The 16,640-nt window shown below is 37.7% G+C and overlaps 2 protein-coding genes across 2 annotated transcripts in view; one reads left to right on the top strand and one right to left on the bottom strand.

The window, feature by feature from the left end:
* Positions 1–473: 473 nt before the first annotated feature.
* On the bottom strand, positions 474–1,567 carry LOC101308237 (ethylene-responsive transcription factor 1B-like). Its single transcript, XM_004289884.1, has one exon. The coding sequence runs from the start codon at positions 1,508–1,510 to the stop codon at positions 710–712; it is 801 nt and encodes a 266-aa protein (XP_004289932.1). The 5' UTR covers positions 1,511–1,567; the 3' UTR covers positions 474–709.
* A 10,166-nt stretch (positions 1,568–11,733) lies between these two features.
* Positions 11,734–16,640, top strand: part of LOC101299741 (ethylene-responsive transcription factor ERF098-like) — a 5,771-nt gene continuing 864 nt past the window's right edge. The window contains exon 1 of the mRNA XM_004292161.1: positions 11,734–12,281. Coding sequence (XP_004292209.1) covers positions 11,827–12,281 — 455 coding nt within the window. The 5' untranslated portion in view covers positions 11,734–11,826. The remainder of the gene's footprint in view (positions 12,282–16,640) is intronic.

The raw sequence follows: 16,640 nt of genomic DNA, 5'->3' as shown, positions 1-16,640 counted from the left end.
TTCGAGCTATGTGTAAAACACTTGAGTGACAAGAGAGCAAGTTCAGTTGTGTGCTAGTAGTTAGACTAGGCAGGATGGCTAGGTGTTGTGCCATCCTCTGAGTTGTGAGTCTTGTAAGAAGTGTCTTTACAATAGTGGAATAGTTTGTCTCTCAAGAGTTAGAGACACGCAGTTTTTCTCCCTGGTTGCAGGGTTTCTGCGTATAAAAAACGTACTGGTGTTATATCTATTACTTTCAGTACTCGCCTTTTTATTTACACAACTTAGTCTCACAGCAAACAGGATAGCAGAATCTTTGCTATCCTTGTGCGCGGGATAGAGCAAAAAGTTGTCGGGGCCTATTCACCCCCCCTCTAGGACCTTCACAGTTCGTTCATCTATTAATTACATGTAGTCTTGCTTCCAAATATAGATCGATCGAGGATCCTCCATGTTATATATAGTCAAAAACCATTATTTTAAATTTCAATCATCGAGAGGCAAAGAAGAGAAGTGATGCATATGTTTAATTACATTCCATCATTTTCAACTTTACAAAGAGGAATAAGGCGCGATTAAGTAATAGAATTTAGTAGGCCCTAGATGACGCCCTCGGATCTTAACTAGGATCTTGATCCAAAATGTCGGAAAAAAAAAAGAGATAAAAGAACAAGGTCAAATCAACCAAAAAGTGAAAAAGAAGTGGTAGCTAGTTACCTAAACAAAAAAATTAGCAAGAAAAACTAGCACTTTCACATGAGCTTTGGTACAATAGTTCCTCCAAGTATTCAGCACCCAAATCCTCTAATACCACCACATTCGATTCTGCTGTGATGTTCTCTTGTGTTGTTCTCTTCTTTGCTATATTGAAAGAAATGGAGCTCTTGCCTTTTTCTTGCTCTTTGTTATTACTATTCTTTTTGCACGCAGACTTCCTTCTCATCGAGTGCCTCCTCTTGAGTGCCACCACCGGCGAGCACCCCACGTCGTATTTACACTTGATTTCTTGAAGTGACTCCCTCACAACTTCAACCGGAAAATTGAGCACAGCCAAAGGACCTCTCAGTGCAAATGCAGCTTGGTCATAAGCCAAAGCAGCTGCCTCGGGACTGTCGAACGTTCCAAGCCAAACCCTGACGCCATGCCTCGTCGAGTCCCTTATTTCAGCTGCGTATTTCCCCCAAGGCCTCCTCCTGACGCCTCTGTACGACTTCTCTTTTCGGGGTTTCTCTTCGAACCCTTCGAAGGTAATCGAATCGGAAGTGACCTCCTCTTCCTTTACAGCTCCACCGAACCAGTTCGTCTCTTCTTCCACCATTGCTGGTTCTTTAGCCACAGCATCGAGCAGCAACACATCCTGGGGCTGATCATTTGTGTTAAACGGTGGAAAGTTCAACATATCGTTGTTGAAAGTGTCGAGTAAAGCGTCGTCCCATGAGAAAGAATCCAGCGACGAATTACCGAAGGAGGATTCAGGTGAGAATTGAGAAGGGTTTGAGAATTGCAAGATAGAGTAGGACTCCATTTCCATTTGTGTGTGTATGCTAAGAAATATTTGTGGGTACGTTATTCTTGATATGATTTGTTTTGTTGGAATTCCAAAAGTGGAACAAGGCCTATTTATACCCGAAGAAAATCGAGAGCTTTGAACGAATGCTTAGAATGGAAAGATTAGAATAATGCAGTGGATAAATTATTTGGGAGATGAAAGTTACAGGTTCGGGTTAAGGAGGATGTCTTAGGATTGTAGCTCCAAAATCTAGTGCCAACTAAATTATTCAATCTTGGCTTTTCTCTGGAATCAAGACTAATATTTCAAGTTCTTTTTACGCACGTGGGTCAAATGAGGCAGTGAGGCACGGCGGCGGGGTTGGACCCAAATTATTTAACGATTATCATAATACCCAGAAGAACAGACAAAACCCTAGCTGCGGTGGCATGATGGAAACCCAAGCTAAACTAGTTGCAGGTTGGGCGGTTGATTAAATTAAACTCTACCAAAACCAAGCTTAATCGTGGTAATCCCATAATAATTTAGCTAATTAAGAAACCCTAATCGCTGGCAATTAGCCTGTAAGACAAAGTTTATGCTTTTTCTTGTCGGACAACAAATCTAAGGCTAGGGTGTTAAGGAATTCTATATAAATTCCCTGATTTAATCAAATCCAGGGGTTGTGACTTGCATGAGATTGTTAGAGCTAGCTTTTTATACGGTCAAGGTTTTTTTTTTCCTTTTTTTTTTTTCTGATCAATGACGCAAAAGCTTTAATAAGAAAATCAAAGTTTTTTTTTTTCTGTTTTTTTTTTCCGATGAGAAGAAAATCAAAAGTTACGAACACTGGTTAGGATTTAGGAAGCCATATACGAATCTCTGCCGGTATATATAGACCGGAAAAACCAGAACCTAGAGCCAATTTGGCGACTGTGAGCAACAGTGTTAGCATTCCTAGCTAAAAAGAGGTTTTAGAAAATATAATTATGTAAATAGATAAAGAGGGATCAAAATGAGCAGAGGTTTTTTTTGGTCTGATAAAATGAGCAGAGGTTGAAAACAGAAAACATTTATCAGATTTTTTTAGAAGAAAAAGAAAAACTCTTTTGTCTTTTTCCTAATCACTTGTGGTTTTCTAATACCAATCATTTCCAGTTTTTCTTCTTCGAATTCTTTAATGTCTTCCTACAAATACTATTGATTTCTTTGAACAATGCCCTACGAATCCTATATATGATTGTATTTTTCGACCACAAAATGATATATACTATCTATGAATCGTACTCATATTATGTACAAGTATGTAGGTATTGAAACTAATTAAAGCTATGAGAAAGACAAAATCCAGTAGTTACTCATACAGCCCCCTTCCAATGGGGGATCCCATTTTTTGGGTTTATATGAGGGACACACTCTTTGCCGTCCGATCTGTTTTAATGAGCTGCAACGGCTCAGATCAAGTCAAGTTAATAAACCCAATTCTAACCCAAGTTAACCAACCTGTGCGCGACTCGATCTTCTGTTTCCCAATCTTGTCTTCCTCACTTCACTTGTGTTTATATATTTATGCAAAAGTTATTATTTCTTAAGAATATATTGGAACATTTTCAAGGTTCCAAATTAGGGGCTTGTATCTGGACTGAACTACACACACTCAATTTTCATGAGTCTCTATCCCTACCGGGTCACTTTCACACGAAAACGAGATCAATGAAAAATTAGGCTTATAAATTAATGTCATTTTCATTAACATCCAGTATTACTGTTTATTAATGTATATAAAATTAGAGGCTGATAATTGGCTTAATTTGCTTTATACTAGAGTTCCACCATGCACCTTCTGATCAGGGTCAGCAACCAGATAGTTACGCACTCTAGTTACAACCTGCAGATAGATCTTTTGTCCAGTAAAACTGGATCTTCTGGGTGAAAGTTACATCTGTAATCTTTATAGCTACTTTCTGCTTCCTGATCAAAGGATGAAGACCATGGAAAACTGGAAGTCTGTTTTGTTTTGATTCTATAAGGTAAAATTCAAGAAACATATATTACTTTGCATGGTAAAATTCATCGTGTCCAAGACTCGGTCTCTTGACCAGATTTGGTGCTCGATCAACTGCTCATGAAACCCACGTAGGGCTACGCTATTGTAGATTTCCCATCTGGATTTGTGGTGACATATATGATACAAGTTAGGTTAACTTTTATTTCTTTAATAGTTTTATGTCAAACCACTTCTACAGTTCCATATATAGCGACACAAAAGTTAGTTGGATCTATAACTTCAGTTTTAAGTTTATCTTGAAAACCTTGACACGCTGAATCTATTCTATGATTTCTATCAATCTATGATATGAGATTTCTTTACGTCTAAAAGTAACAATTCGGACTAAATGATAAATAACTTTCTAATTTCTTTTACAACATGAATCAAGACACATCAAACATTAGCTATCGTTCTAATGGCCTGTAAATTATTATGTAAAATTTCAACTACTATGATTTTCTCTTTACGTACTCTCAGCTAACTTTCACATTGATCTCATAGTTCCCATCTGAAATTTCCGATCCCTTTTGCCACAAAACATAACGAGCTAGCAAATCTAGCTAGACCCCTTCTAAGTTGTTTTATTTTATGTATCTGGATCATCACACCCTTCTAGTTGTTCTTACCTTACTATAATCATATATATAATAAACCACAAATTAGTTGAAAGTTAACACAAACGAGACCATGACGGCTTCCTTGATATTTCTTTTTGTTTTCATCAATACTTTACAAACAACTTGCTCTTAAGTCTTAATAATAACACCAACTTGCTCAGCATACACTACTGGACTGAACTGTATTCACATGCATACCCAATTAAGCAGCAAGCAAGCAGCATTCCTAGCTCGCCAAACAAAGCAAAACAGACCGAACATCTAGCAGCTGCTAGATTCTGTCGATCGTATGGGTTTCGATCTATCATACTATTCTTTTGCGCACATGTCAAATTAACTCGCATGCACTTCAAATTCCAGTGGTTAATTCGAATCCAACTGGGTTTAGATAATAAAGATCGAGCCAACTTGCTACTGAACATGAGTGCTAGCTAGCTTCAGGGATGGAGGGCCATCTAATTAAGTCTTTATTTCTGAGGTGCATGAACCCTGAACACATCGATCATACTCCATCAAAACTATATATGCACCGATGCATTAACAACGTGTTGAAAGAGATACTTAATCTTAATCGTGCTATGTTACAAAAGCTAATCCTGAAGTTTAATTAAGATCAAAATAAATTAATATGCTAATTAATTTCATTTTTAACTAACTGGAATATTATAGTTATATAAATAGGTCAATAGCCCTCGTGTGGATTTGCAAGTTCATGCATCTTATAAAGAACTGCATAGAGATTAGAACATCTGTGATACCTGGATCCTGGTACAAAAGAATATGATTTGATTAAGGGAGCAATTGTAATTAACTCAGTGTTTATCCTTGATCAAACTATTATCAATTAACAGTAGGTGTATTCAGGCTAATCATGGGTGTATTCAGGACATGATTAGCTACTAAACAAATATAGATAGGGTCCATAAATTCTTATCATCAAAAATGAAAAAGAAAAGAAGGGTTCATAAAATTTTGGTTGAATGGTCACACTTTATAGTGTTATAACTTAGAAATGGCTCACGTACGTGGAAGACAATATACCGGTTCTTAGAACTCTTTGACTTTAAATTTATGGTTTAGGTCAAATAATATTTTACTTTCCAGTAATTTTCGAGAAATAGTTGTCTAACATATAATCATTAGACTCCAATATGATATGCATATATACTTGCTTTATCTATATATTTACCTTTTATCACGTACTCACTTACGTGTCAATGGCTTTATCTTTTTCCTATTCTTAGTTTTTAATATTAAATGATCTCTGTCATGTGTAGAGAAGTGAGCTTAACAGTGATCGAGATTGAAAACTCTAAATATTTATTCACCCTTGTACACTTAGCCAAATTATAAAAAAAAGGTATAAAAAAAACACAATTACTGATAGCAACATTTTGGGTTTATCTGCTGCTACCAAATTAGAGAGAGGGTCTCGTATGTTTTCCATCAATTTAGCTAGATTATATTCCAAAATCCCTGTCAAAATGACCCATGAAACAAATCAGGCAGGCTGATTTTGCGCTGACTAAACTGCTGACCATAAAATACTGTTATCTATTAACCGTTTGAAATTTATGGTTATTGGAGATGAAATTCTTAGCCTCTCATCCTCGATGAACCTCCTTAATGTGAGACCGGTTGTCTCAACAATGTAGTCATCAACCTTCATTACTTAAGCCAAAACTTATCTCCAAGTAAAACAACGCTTACTTCAACCTCTAACATTGAGGAAGAATAAGAAAATTTGTAGTCAATTGCAACCATCTTACCCTGATTATTCTTAGCTATAGCTACAACACCTGATTTCTGGTTATGTTACACTGCATCAATATTAATCTTATTCATCCTTATAGTAGGGGGAACCCACATGAAAAAATGAACAATAATTTGATTGGTTCATTATTTGTCCACTTAGGAAGCTTAAGTCTGATTATGGTTTAGTTATAATGATTGTGAAAGTTTAAAATCAACAAATTCAAAGAAAATCATAACATCAAACAATCATAAGTAAACATTTAAGGTTTCAATTCCCACTATGACAAGGATTTGGTATGAAATATTATCTTCTCAGACAAAAATGATATTAACAGATTACCGGATTAATTGTTCAAGGCCCCAACTATATAATGTTACACCTGAAAGACAAAGTACGTTTTAAACTTTTAACATTATCGAAACGCAATATTTAGGCAATCAACCATCTAATACTTAAGCAATCATCTGTCAAATACTTGGGTAATCAGCCGTCCAACAATGGACTTTCTTAATTTTGATATTACTTGTCAAACAAACAATTGTTCACACTCAAAACTAGGAAATCATATATCAGTTTCTAATCAAAACAGTTTTGCAGGGTTTGACTAATTAGAGAGTAGTCCAAACCCATAAGTGAAAAAATAATAATAATAATAAAATCCAAGTCAATACCCGGATTAATAGAAAATGCTCATGAAGAAACTAACTACATGCTTCAAATATCCACTATTCAATCTCAGCACATCCTGTGCTAGTTGCCGCTCCAAGCTGATGGTCCATCAATAAGGATCGAGGTGGCTGAGTTAACAATAATAATTGAGAGTTAAAAGAAATGAACATATTTATAAACAAAAAACAATGGAAAAGTGGAAAAAAAATGCATACCATGAGTTGGTTCATCAGCATCAATCAAGCAGTTGGGTCAAGGCATGTAGAAGGTTTTTCAGCACTGGAAAGAGTTTATAAGTCTTTTGTCTTTAACAACTAGTCCGCTGAGAAGTGGGAGCCGCGATTATGGGCCGGGTCAAGATTAGATGGGTTGTAATGGGAGGTCAAATTGGCCCAATTTGTAATATCTGTTTTATCCAATGAAATTCTTCTATTTGACCCAAAAAAACATAGAAATACTAAACTCTGCAACACGAGATACATATCTCGCCGTTTTATTGGCGTTGATGTCAACTATAGACCAAGAAATTTCACTGTTGTACCCCTCCTCCTCCATGTCAGCCTTAAGCTACTTATGGACTCCAGTTATATAGTCCCCTAACCTTAACTTCAAGTCTTTTACAAGTCTAAAAGCAAGGCAGCATTTACCTCAGCCTTGGAAAGCGAGGAAGCATATGCCACTTGATAATCAATCCTCTTTAACTTCTCTAAATTATCACTAACTATTGTTGATACAAATATTTACGATCCAGCGGTTTTCATGTTGAATCAATGTTGATTTTTGTCTTTCCAAAAGCAGGGACAACCCACTTGGAAGTAAAATGGAGCATATCATGTAAATCAAGCAGTTAGTTTCCTTCTGCATTTTTTTTGTAAGAGTCAACTAGTAATTAAGGATACATGATGACACAACTACATATGACAACCTAAGTTGAATTTCAGCTCCAACAATAAATCAATAATGTTCATCTCATTGTTTCGACATGCGCTAAGTTCTAATGCTTTGCAACTTTATGGTATACAAATAATCTTAGAAATTTCATCCTTTTGGCATCAACATGTAAAATATCTAATATCCTTTGTGATTAATGTTGGTTTAAAAATCACATACCAAAGTTGACAAGTTAATCCACCCTTATTAATATTTACTAAACAATCAAGAGTGTAAACACGCGTAACTTTTTGAGGGTCATTCACATTCATCGTATGCAACAACATTTCTAATTTCCAACTTAAAAATCTTAAAATCTCATCAACAAATCATATGTTGAAGATGTGTTTTCTTTCTCTAACTTTGACCTTCACTCTTTCTTGGTTTAGCTCGGTCGTGCTATGGATAATTCATGTTCGTTATCTTATCCACAATGTACCATCCTCTGACATTGACAATGTAATTGTCAATGTCTAATACGCCAAGATAGTTCATATCTTTCATCATAGCTTAACCAAAGAAGGTCCATATCAAGACAACATAAACTGAGAATTAGATTTTGAAATGTCAACATCTTGTGCTTATTATGCTTATGCTCATCCCTGGAAGGTGAGGAAGCATATGCCACTTGATAACCAAAAACGATGCTTATGCACTTGTGCACGATTATCTTCTACACTCAAATTGCAAGTCTAAAATACTTGTATAGCGGTTGTACTGCCCCTGAGACTTTGTTGTCTGGGAATGAATCATATATTTCGGGATGGAAAATGATATCATGTCTTAATGATACTCTTATTAATGTCAACAATCGTATAATATAATTTGTTGAGCTTTCTCAATTATCTCTAGCCAACACAGTTAGTTCACTCTTATTATCCAAACTTTTCCAAGTTTCTTATGAATAATTGATTCTGTTTTAAATAAAAAATAACAAATACTAAGAGGCAGAGGGAAAAAAGTCGACTTTGCTCTGCTAGGGTTTCTTTAGCCGAACAACTGATCAAGAAGTACAAAGAGACGACAACGGTGACGGCAGATGCCTCCGCAATATCAGATGAGGCTCGTTAGAGGAGAGTTTGTCATTTATGACTCCTTCTATCTGTGTGGTCGCCTGATGTCCAACATGATCGTGGTGATTTCGTACGTAGTTCGTGATGACGATCTCTAACGTCTATGGAATGAACAAGCGTGTGCTAATCCGACAAGAGGAAGAAGGAAATTTCATCTTCCAATTCAAGGATCAAAAAGTGAAGGATCGAATTCTCAATGGAGGGTCGTGGTTTTTCAATAATGCCATGTTACTCCTAGCTAGCAGATTATGATGGGGTTGGGGATCTTGTAGAGACAGCGGCATCGCTGCATTACTTGAGGGTTTTTGTGGCTGTGATGGGTTTGCACATTGGTATGCGCTACCCGAATTGATAATTCTTTGAAACAATTTGTTAGAGCGGATCAGGGATCTGTATTACGTAGGGAACTAATCCAAAAGATCCTGCTCATCCATGATGCATGTCGTTGTGGTTGAGTTAGAGCTTAGGTTTAAGAAATGCCATGGTCTCTGTGGTGCATGTTGCTTCTTTGGCCATGGTGGTGAAGCTTGTGATAAGGGGTTAGAGGTCACTTAGACAACGGCCCTGCCTTTGGTGGTGTCAAACACGCCGGATCTAAGGATCCCTATTTCTAGGAAAAATGGTGGCCGGGATATGTCGGAGGAGGTGTTGGAGGTTGTTGACCCTTGGAGAAAGGTTGCAAAGCTTGGGAGGGTTGCTCCTGTGAAGTTGGGTAGCATAGAGGCGGCGGCAATTGCAGTCTCAACTCGCCCAAAATTTTAATGAAAAACCCTAATTTTTTACTATTGCAAATCGGTTGGACCAAATGTGACTGGGCCTAAGGTTTATGGGCCTGATTTGATGGCTAGGCTGAATTTGGGTTCTTCTGCTAAGTCCAAGCATTCTTCAGCAGATCCAATGACAGAGTGGGCCGCAATCCGAGAAATTTTCTCTTCACTAGTTGGTAGAGGTTTTGGTTGATGGTCCGGTGACTTATAAGAGGAAGTTTAGGCATCCGCTTGGAAGTAAGAACAAGAAGCTGCGTCTTGGATTGGTACCCCAAACTTCATATATATATAATGTACATCATTTACAAAATTAGCAATCATTTGTTAATGTACATCATTTACAAAATTTACAAAACTCTTGGATTGGCCTTTTTTTTCTCAATTTTTTTTTTTTTTTTGAACATTTGGTCTATTAAAAGTGGAGGATAATCAAAATAGAGGTCATCTCGGCCTGGAAGGCTGGAAATAGCAACCTAGTTGAAATTAATTTAAGCGTGTGCATTATATTGCCAATTATTAACTGAGGTTTACAAATACAGTTGCCATGCTTGAATTAAAACTATTTCTTTCCAAGAATCTCTCTTCCTGGTCTCTCTTCCATAGTTTCCGCTCAACATATATTTTTTATTTTTGAATAATAACCATGTTTAGTTATGTTATAATATGCCTGATTAATCATATATTGGTCTTCTAAAACTTTGGCGACCAAAGAGAGTGGAGGATTAATGCTGGACATGGACAGATCAGGTGACTATTTCTTGGTCATTTCTCAAGAATTTCAAGAAATCACAATTAATTGCAACTTGCTCTTTTTTTTTGGTCTGAATAGTTGCAACTTGCTTAAAGAAGATAATTTAGAAGCATGGCAATTAGAATGTGGAAAATTCTACTCGTACGGCTTGAATTTAGACCAGTTACCATATTTGATCCATTATTAGCTGGTCTATTAGAGCTGGAGGACTAATCTGGATGATCCAGCAGCTATTGTATATGTGGGTTATGACTGTATGACATCTTTTTCTTTTGTTCTGTATTTCAATTATATATTGAACTGTGATGAAGATTAGTTGGCATTCCTGGATCATTTGTTTGCATTGTAGTTTCTGTTTTGACCTGATGATCGATCGATCGATCACCCTGTAAATGTAGATCCTTGCCAACGTCGGATCGCCGGACTAGACATATTTGCAGTTTGCCCTACTGGTTTTCACCCAGTTGAGTTGAACCTGAACATATATATAGAGCTAAATTCACTTAAGTAATTACTCGAGGCCCGAAGGAGTAAAAGGAAAAGAATTAACTTCGATAAAACCCTAGTGTTGTTTTCTGTTTGTTAGGAAAAAGAAACATAGTGCCAAAATATGACAAATTTTAAAATTTAGACCAACTATTCATTGCAAGCCGTAGAGGTTCAGGCATACAATTTAGACCAACTAATTCAATTTGTAATTTTGTTTTTGTTTCTCTTGGTGAAATGACAGTCAAAAAAAATTTGGGGTTGTATTTATTTTTTCGAAAATTTTTCTATCCCCCGGCAGTCCAGGTGATTCATTTCCCTAAACAAATACACTTACACCTTAAATGCCATTTTCAATTTTAAAAGCAAAGTCCGCCCTTAAACAACAAGGTATCCTAAATGTCGAGGTGATTAGATATCAAAATTGAATTATGTTCTCTCTGAATGTGGTACAAAATTTATCGATCTGTAACAGTAAAAATAATTAGTGAACAAGCGTAAGCTTTGCTGCCATAGATTTCTACTTGCATGACAAGAATCACAAAAGTGAAACTTGTTATGAATTGGCGGCAATCTTGGGTTGTCCAACTTCAATTGCATAGCTTATGGGCCAAGGCCTTCCCATTTTAGTACCCCCGGTGGACATCACTGTCTTGGTTTTGGCCATTTTTGGGCATCGATGTGGACACGTCGTTTTCGACATGATTATGGTTCTATTGTCGTCTGGTCTTCTTTATTCATTGTTTATTTGTTTATGAAATCTCGGTCAAGCTAGAGTCTTGGACTAGACAGAACGCCAGAGACCAGACTATCAACGGCGGCCAAATCACAAAGAGGAATTGGCCTATGATGGCGTGGAAACCATTAACAGTCATCGATCCCATTCATGCACCTATCAACTACCTCGATTTCCCAAACTTGCATACTCATTCGTCAATATATGAATCCCTCCAGCTCCTATGATACACATGCAAAAGCAAAAGCTGCTCCTATCTCTTTTTCATGGCCAAACAGGGGTTTCATTTTGCTTCCTCCTCATGAGAAGCTTCCTATCAAAGCAGGAAGAACACATTCCCATTTCCCACCCGTCATATAAGACCTAAGAGTGTAAGAGACCAGACCTCATGCACTATATATATACACATACCTGTCGCAATTCATGGCCACACCCATATACTATTTGCCTCCAGCTTTGAAATCAAACTAGCCTTAACTTATATATCTACTTGAGATCGAACGTACACTTAGAACAGTTGAAAATGGAGGGGGAGAGAGCAGAGGGTAATGAACGGAAGAGTAAGCAGCCGATCAGGGTGAGAGATCAGACTCGATACAGAGGGATTCGGCGGCGGCCGTGGGGGAAATACGCGGCGGAGATTCGAGACCCTTCGAGGAATGGGGCACGTCTATGGCTAGGTACGTTCGAGACGGCGGAAGAAGCAGCGAGGGCTTATGATCGAGCTGCTTTTGGCTTTCGGGGTCATTTGGCCATCCTCAACTTCCCGAATGAGTACCAGTATCATAATCCATCAACCAGCAGTAGCTCTTTCGTTGCATCACATTCGGTTTCTTCTTCATCATCAACATCATCTACTTCAGTTTCTTCTGCTCCTGCCGGTGGTGGAATGCAATTTGGAAACGAGGAAGGTCGATTGATAGAGTTTGAGTACTTGGACAATATAGTGTTGGAGGAGCTTCTTGAAGAGCGAAGGAAGTAATAAGCCCAGGAAATCAAGGGAATTATTGAATTGTTTGGTTTCTACTTTAGTGTGATTCAATTACAATGATGGCGGTGGGGGGTTTTTACTTCTTTTTATTATTCAATTCATATTACCTTGTTTGTAACCCAAAAATAATGAATATATCTTTAGTTCTGATTTTAATTTCAAATAACAAATATATTTTCACTCAATCAGTTGCTATACTGTGTGTGTGTAAATATGAGCCTCTGACCAAATCACACAAGAAATGGAAATATTCACTACTAGAATAAAGGACTTAGGCGACGAAAACACGGCGACGAAAACATTTTCGTCGCCTAAGTAAGTAGTTAGGCGTTGCCTAAAATCATTTAGGTGACGAACCAAATAATGGTTTGTCGCCTTAGATTACCAAGGAGACAAGAGAATGACTCATACTATTTTCGTCGCCTTGGTAGACATTAAGACAACGAATATGGTTTCATTGTCTAAACTATCAACCACTGAGGCGACGAACATATTGTTTTGTCGCAAGTTTATGTTAGGTGACGAGAGTAGTTATTAGGCGACAAAAAGTTTTCGTCGCCTAAACTCACTTTATAATCTCATCTTTATGAACCAACTATATATAGGAAGCGATATTTTCAAAAATCTTGTGAAATATGATGTGATCGGTATGATGAAATACAACTGTAGTTGAAAAATCACATATTTCCGGTAACGTTTGGTCTCCGATAGAAGCGGTCAACCCCATTTAAGCTTATGCCTCCCTATAGGGAGCCTTATCGTCGGGAGGTGAACGTCCTTAAATTTTTACATAGGTGGTTAGATCTCATCAATATGAGAGTTTTGTGTGTGAAAGAATCAACCAAACTAGGCCATATAGGGGTATGTAAGAGCGTTTTCATGTAATAAGTGGTGTTGGTTTAGGTTTGACCGTGTGGATCGAGACCCTAACCTTATCGAAAACAAATGAATTTTTTTTATAGCCGTATTTAAGTATACTGATCATATCCTACAGTTGAATTTTAATTTTGTGAAATTTAGCCATCGGAACCACAACGTGCCTACTAATGTGGTATAACTCGTTTAATAGGTTATATGCAAGTGTACATCTTTGTAAACCAATTATATATAGGAAGCAATATTTTCAAAAATCATGTGAAATAGGATGTGATCGGTATGATGAAATACGACTATGGTTGAAAAATCACAAATTTCCAGTAACGTTTGGTCCCCGATAGAAGCGGTCAACCCTATTTACGCTTATGCTTCCTTATGGGGAGCCTTATCGTCGGAAGGTGAACTTCCCTAAATTTTTACATAGGTGGTTAGATCTCATCAATGTGAGAGTTTTCTGTGTGAAAGAATCAACCAAACGAGGCCATATAGGGGTATGTAAGAGCGTTTTCATGTAATAAGTGGCGTTGGTTTATGTTTGACCGTGTGGATCGAGACCCAAACCTTATCGAAAACAAGTGAATTTTTTTCCATAACCGTATTTAAGTATATTGATCATATCATACGGTTGAATTTTCATTTTGTGAAATTTAGCCATCAGAACCACAACGTGCTTCCAGTTATTGTTGTTGTGTGTTGCTTTGTGTTTATATGTTGTTGTGTTTTGCAACATCCAAGAATGTCTTTCACACTGAATTAGAGCTCTCTTAATTCTTATTTCCACTTGAGATCAAATATGTAAACTTAAGGCAATTTACCTTCACATATATTTCATCACTTTCTGCATTCAGAATGTCTTTCCACATCTTATTTAGTTCACTGTCCTCAGCAACTGTTATGCAGAAACATATAATTACTTGTTAATTTAGAACACCCCTATTAAGGATGTTGAGAGAGCTACATATAGTACAATATAAGTCAGCGATGGCTTTATTCTAGTGATCTATAGGGATTACAAATGTATAGTAAGTATTTAATAGCATTAATTTGGAAAATATCAATAGAATCATAAACTTTCAAAAAGCCAACTGAAGCATACTTGTTTCCCCAATTTTGAGTCCACAATCTCTGCAACTAGATTTTGCACCTGTAACACACCATCTTGTGTCACATCCCGACTCTTATATTTTTACCTTATTTACTAGCCTGATTATAATAAGAATTTTACCATCTCCGTCATTGAGTAAATAGTTTAATTGGTCCCTAGAGGGGTTTCGGGGACGATTATGTGCGGAGGATTATTCGTATGAGGAAAATACGACGACGGTAAAAATGGTAAATTTTAGCTAGTAAAAGGTAATTTTTATTCGGGTATTATTTTTTCGGGGTATTTTTATTTTTGGAAGATTGGGTTAAGTGTTGTGGACCGGTTTGGGGTGAGGCCCAAAACCCTTTTTCTCTTCTCCCTCTCTCCCGATTCTCTCTCCTCCCGCCCGATTTTCTCCTCTCTCCACCCGGAAATTTCACCACAGCCGTCTGCCGCCGTCCGGCCACCACCGACCGCCAGACTGGTCCCGTTCGGACCCTTGCCTCTTCCTCTCTCATCCTGGACCGGTGCACGCGCCCGGAACGCCGCCGTGAAGGAGCGGTCAACCCCGAAAGGTTCGACTGCCGGAAAGGGTCCTTCGCCGGAGCTCCGTCTTCCGACCACCATAGGTCGTGATTTTTGGCTCAACTTGTAGCCCTCATCTGGGTGAGTAATCCCTCAAAAGGTTTCGGCTAAATTCGATTTCGTTAGGGAGGTTTGTTTAATTGAAAGTTTTAGGGATTTATGGTTGTTTGTGTTCGATCGACATGGTTAGGCTTAGAATTGGAGTTTGTGGTAGTTAGGAATGTTGTAGAGGAGGTTGAGAGGAAGATGCTGCCAATTTTTGGTGAGCATAGGAGGTTGCCGGAAAACGGCTGCCGGCGGCGCCGCCGGTTAGGAGATTTTTAGGGTTTTAAATGTGGAATATTAAGAAGAGTATATTGGTGTGATTTATGGAATTTTTGGATGAGATTTGGATAGGTTTGTGAATTTCCGAAGTTTGGTATTTTTGGCGGTTAATTAATGTAGAATCCGGCAGTAGGATTTAAGTCGTATTTTGGAGAGGTTGTATTTACGACTGTTGAGTATGATATTTAAGTTCGGATCGTTCCGATTTAAGAATATCGAAGTTAGGCAATGATGAGCGTATTTATGGCTCTCGGGTAATTTTGCCTATTTTGATTAAATATTGGATTATTGGTTGGGAAATTAATATTTTATTTGGAACAGGACGTGAGGAGGCTCGAGCAGACGAGACCCTAGATCGACAGCAGGCTTAGGCCTAATTTGTGAGTGGACGTTTATTTTAAATAAATGCATGCTAAAGTTCACGATTGAATAATTAATGTCGTGGAGTATTTTGACGTCATTTTAATTTTTGACGATTTTTATTTCTCTTGGAGAGATACCAAAAATGGGATTTTCGGTGGATATAAATATGTATTTATGAGAGAGTATGTATAGAAAATGCTAGCTAGCCATATGTGTCTGTCCACCTTAATGGCGTAGCATATAGCCGCATTATGGTGTGACGTGAGCGTTGGACGTAAGCGTAGTAGCCCTATTTGAGTGTTTAATTCATATAGGGGGTATGGACACATATTTATACACCCGTCTGTCCACCTTGATGGCGTAGTGTAGCACCGCATTAAGGCGTGACGTGAGCGTTGGACGCGAGCGTAGTAGCCCTATATAGACCCATGAATTTATATAGGGAGTATGGACGAGTGTAAATACATACATATTTTATAGAGTCTGAGATGCTCGATATTTTATGGGATAAAAGTTTTATCGCTTGCGGCATGCATTCGATTTTTCCTTAGCAATTAATTTGGGGAAACATTAAATATTTTATTTTATTATTTTATTTTTGTCCACTCACTCTAACGTTATTAAATGTTTCCCCTGGGCCCTTCGTTTTAAATTGCCCAGTCTGCAGAGTTCGGGTTGGATCTAGTAGGAGACGAGGCATAGTCACCCGCATTTCTGCCAGTTTTCGCCAGTAGGTTACCCGTTCAACCTACTCGTGTTTTCTTGCTTCCGCTTGTGTTTAGTAGCTCTGAATACTTTAGAATTTTTGTATATTATGTGATGTTCAGAAGTGTTAAATTAAGAGTGTAATATGAAATTTTCGAGTTAGGGTTGTCCATCTGCAAGAGAGATTTTCTTAATCTTTTCAGTAAATTTTCCTTGGAGGTGGTCCCCGCACGACTTACTCTGGGTTTCAGGGTGAAATTCGGGGTGGGTCGTGTCACTTACACTTTTATTTTCATCAATTTACCCCTTGAACTCTTCAATTTCTGTCTGTCGTGCTCAAATTCTCATATTCCGTTTGAATTGACCTTTAATTATCAGCAGTTAAGGTCTGATTTGGACATATAAGGTC

Source organism: Fragaria vesca, linkage group LG2 (assembly GCF_000184155.1).
Source record: "Fragaria vesca subsp. vesca linkage group LG2, FraVesHawaii_1.0, whole genome shotgun sequence".
Lineage (NCBI taxonomy): Eukaryota > Viridiplantae > Streptophyta > Magnoliopsida > Rosales > Rosaceae > Fragaria > Fragaria vesca.
The sequence above is the reverse complement of the archived record's forward strand: the minus strand, read 5'-3'. Positions and strand labels throughout refer to the sequence as shown.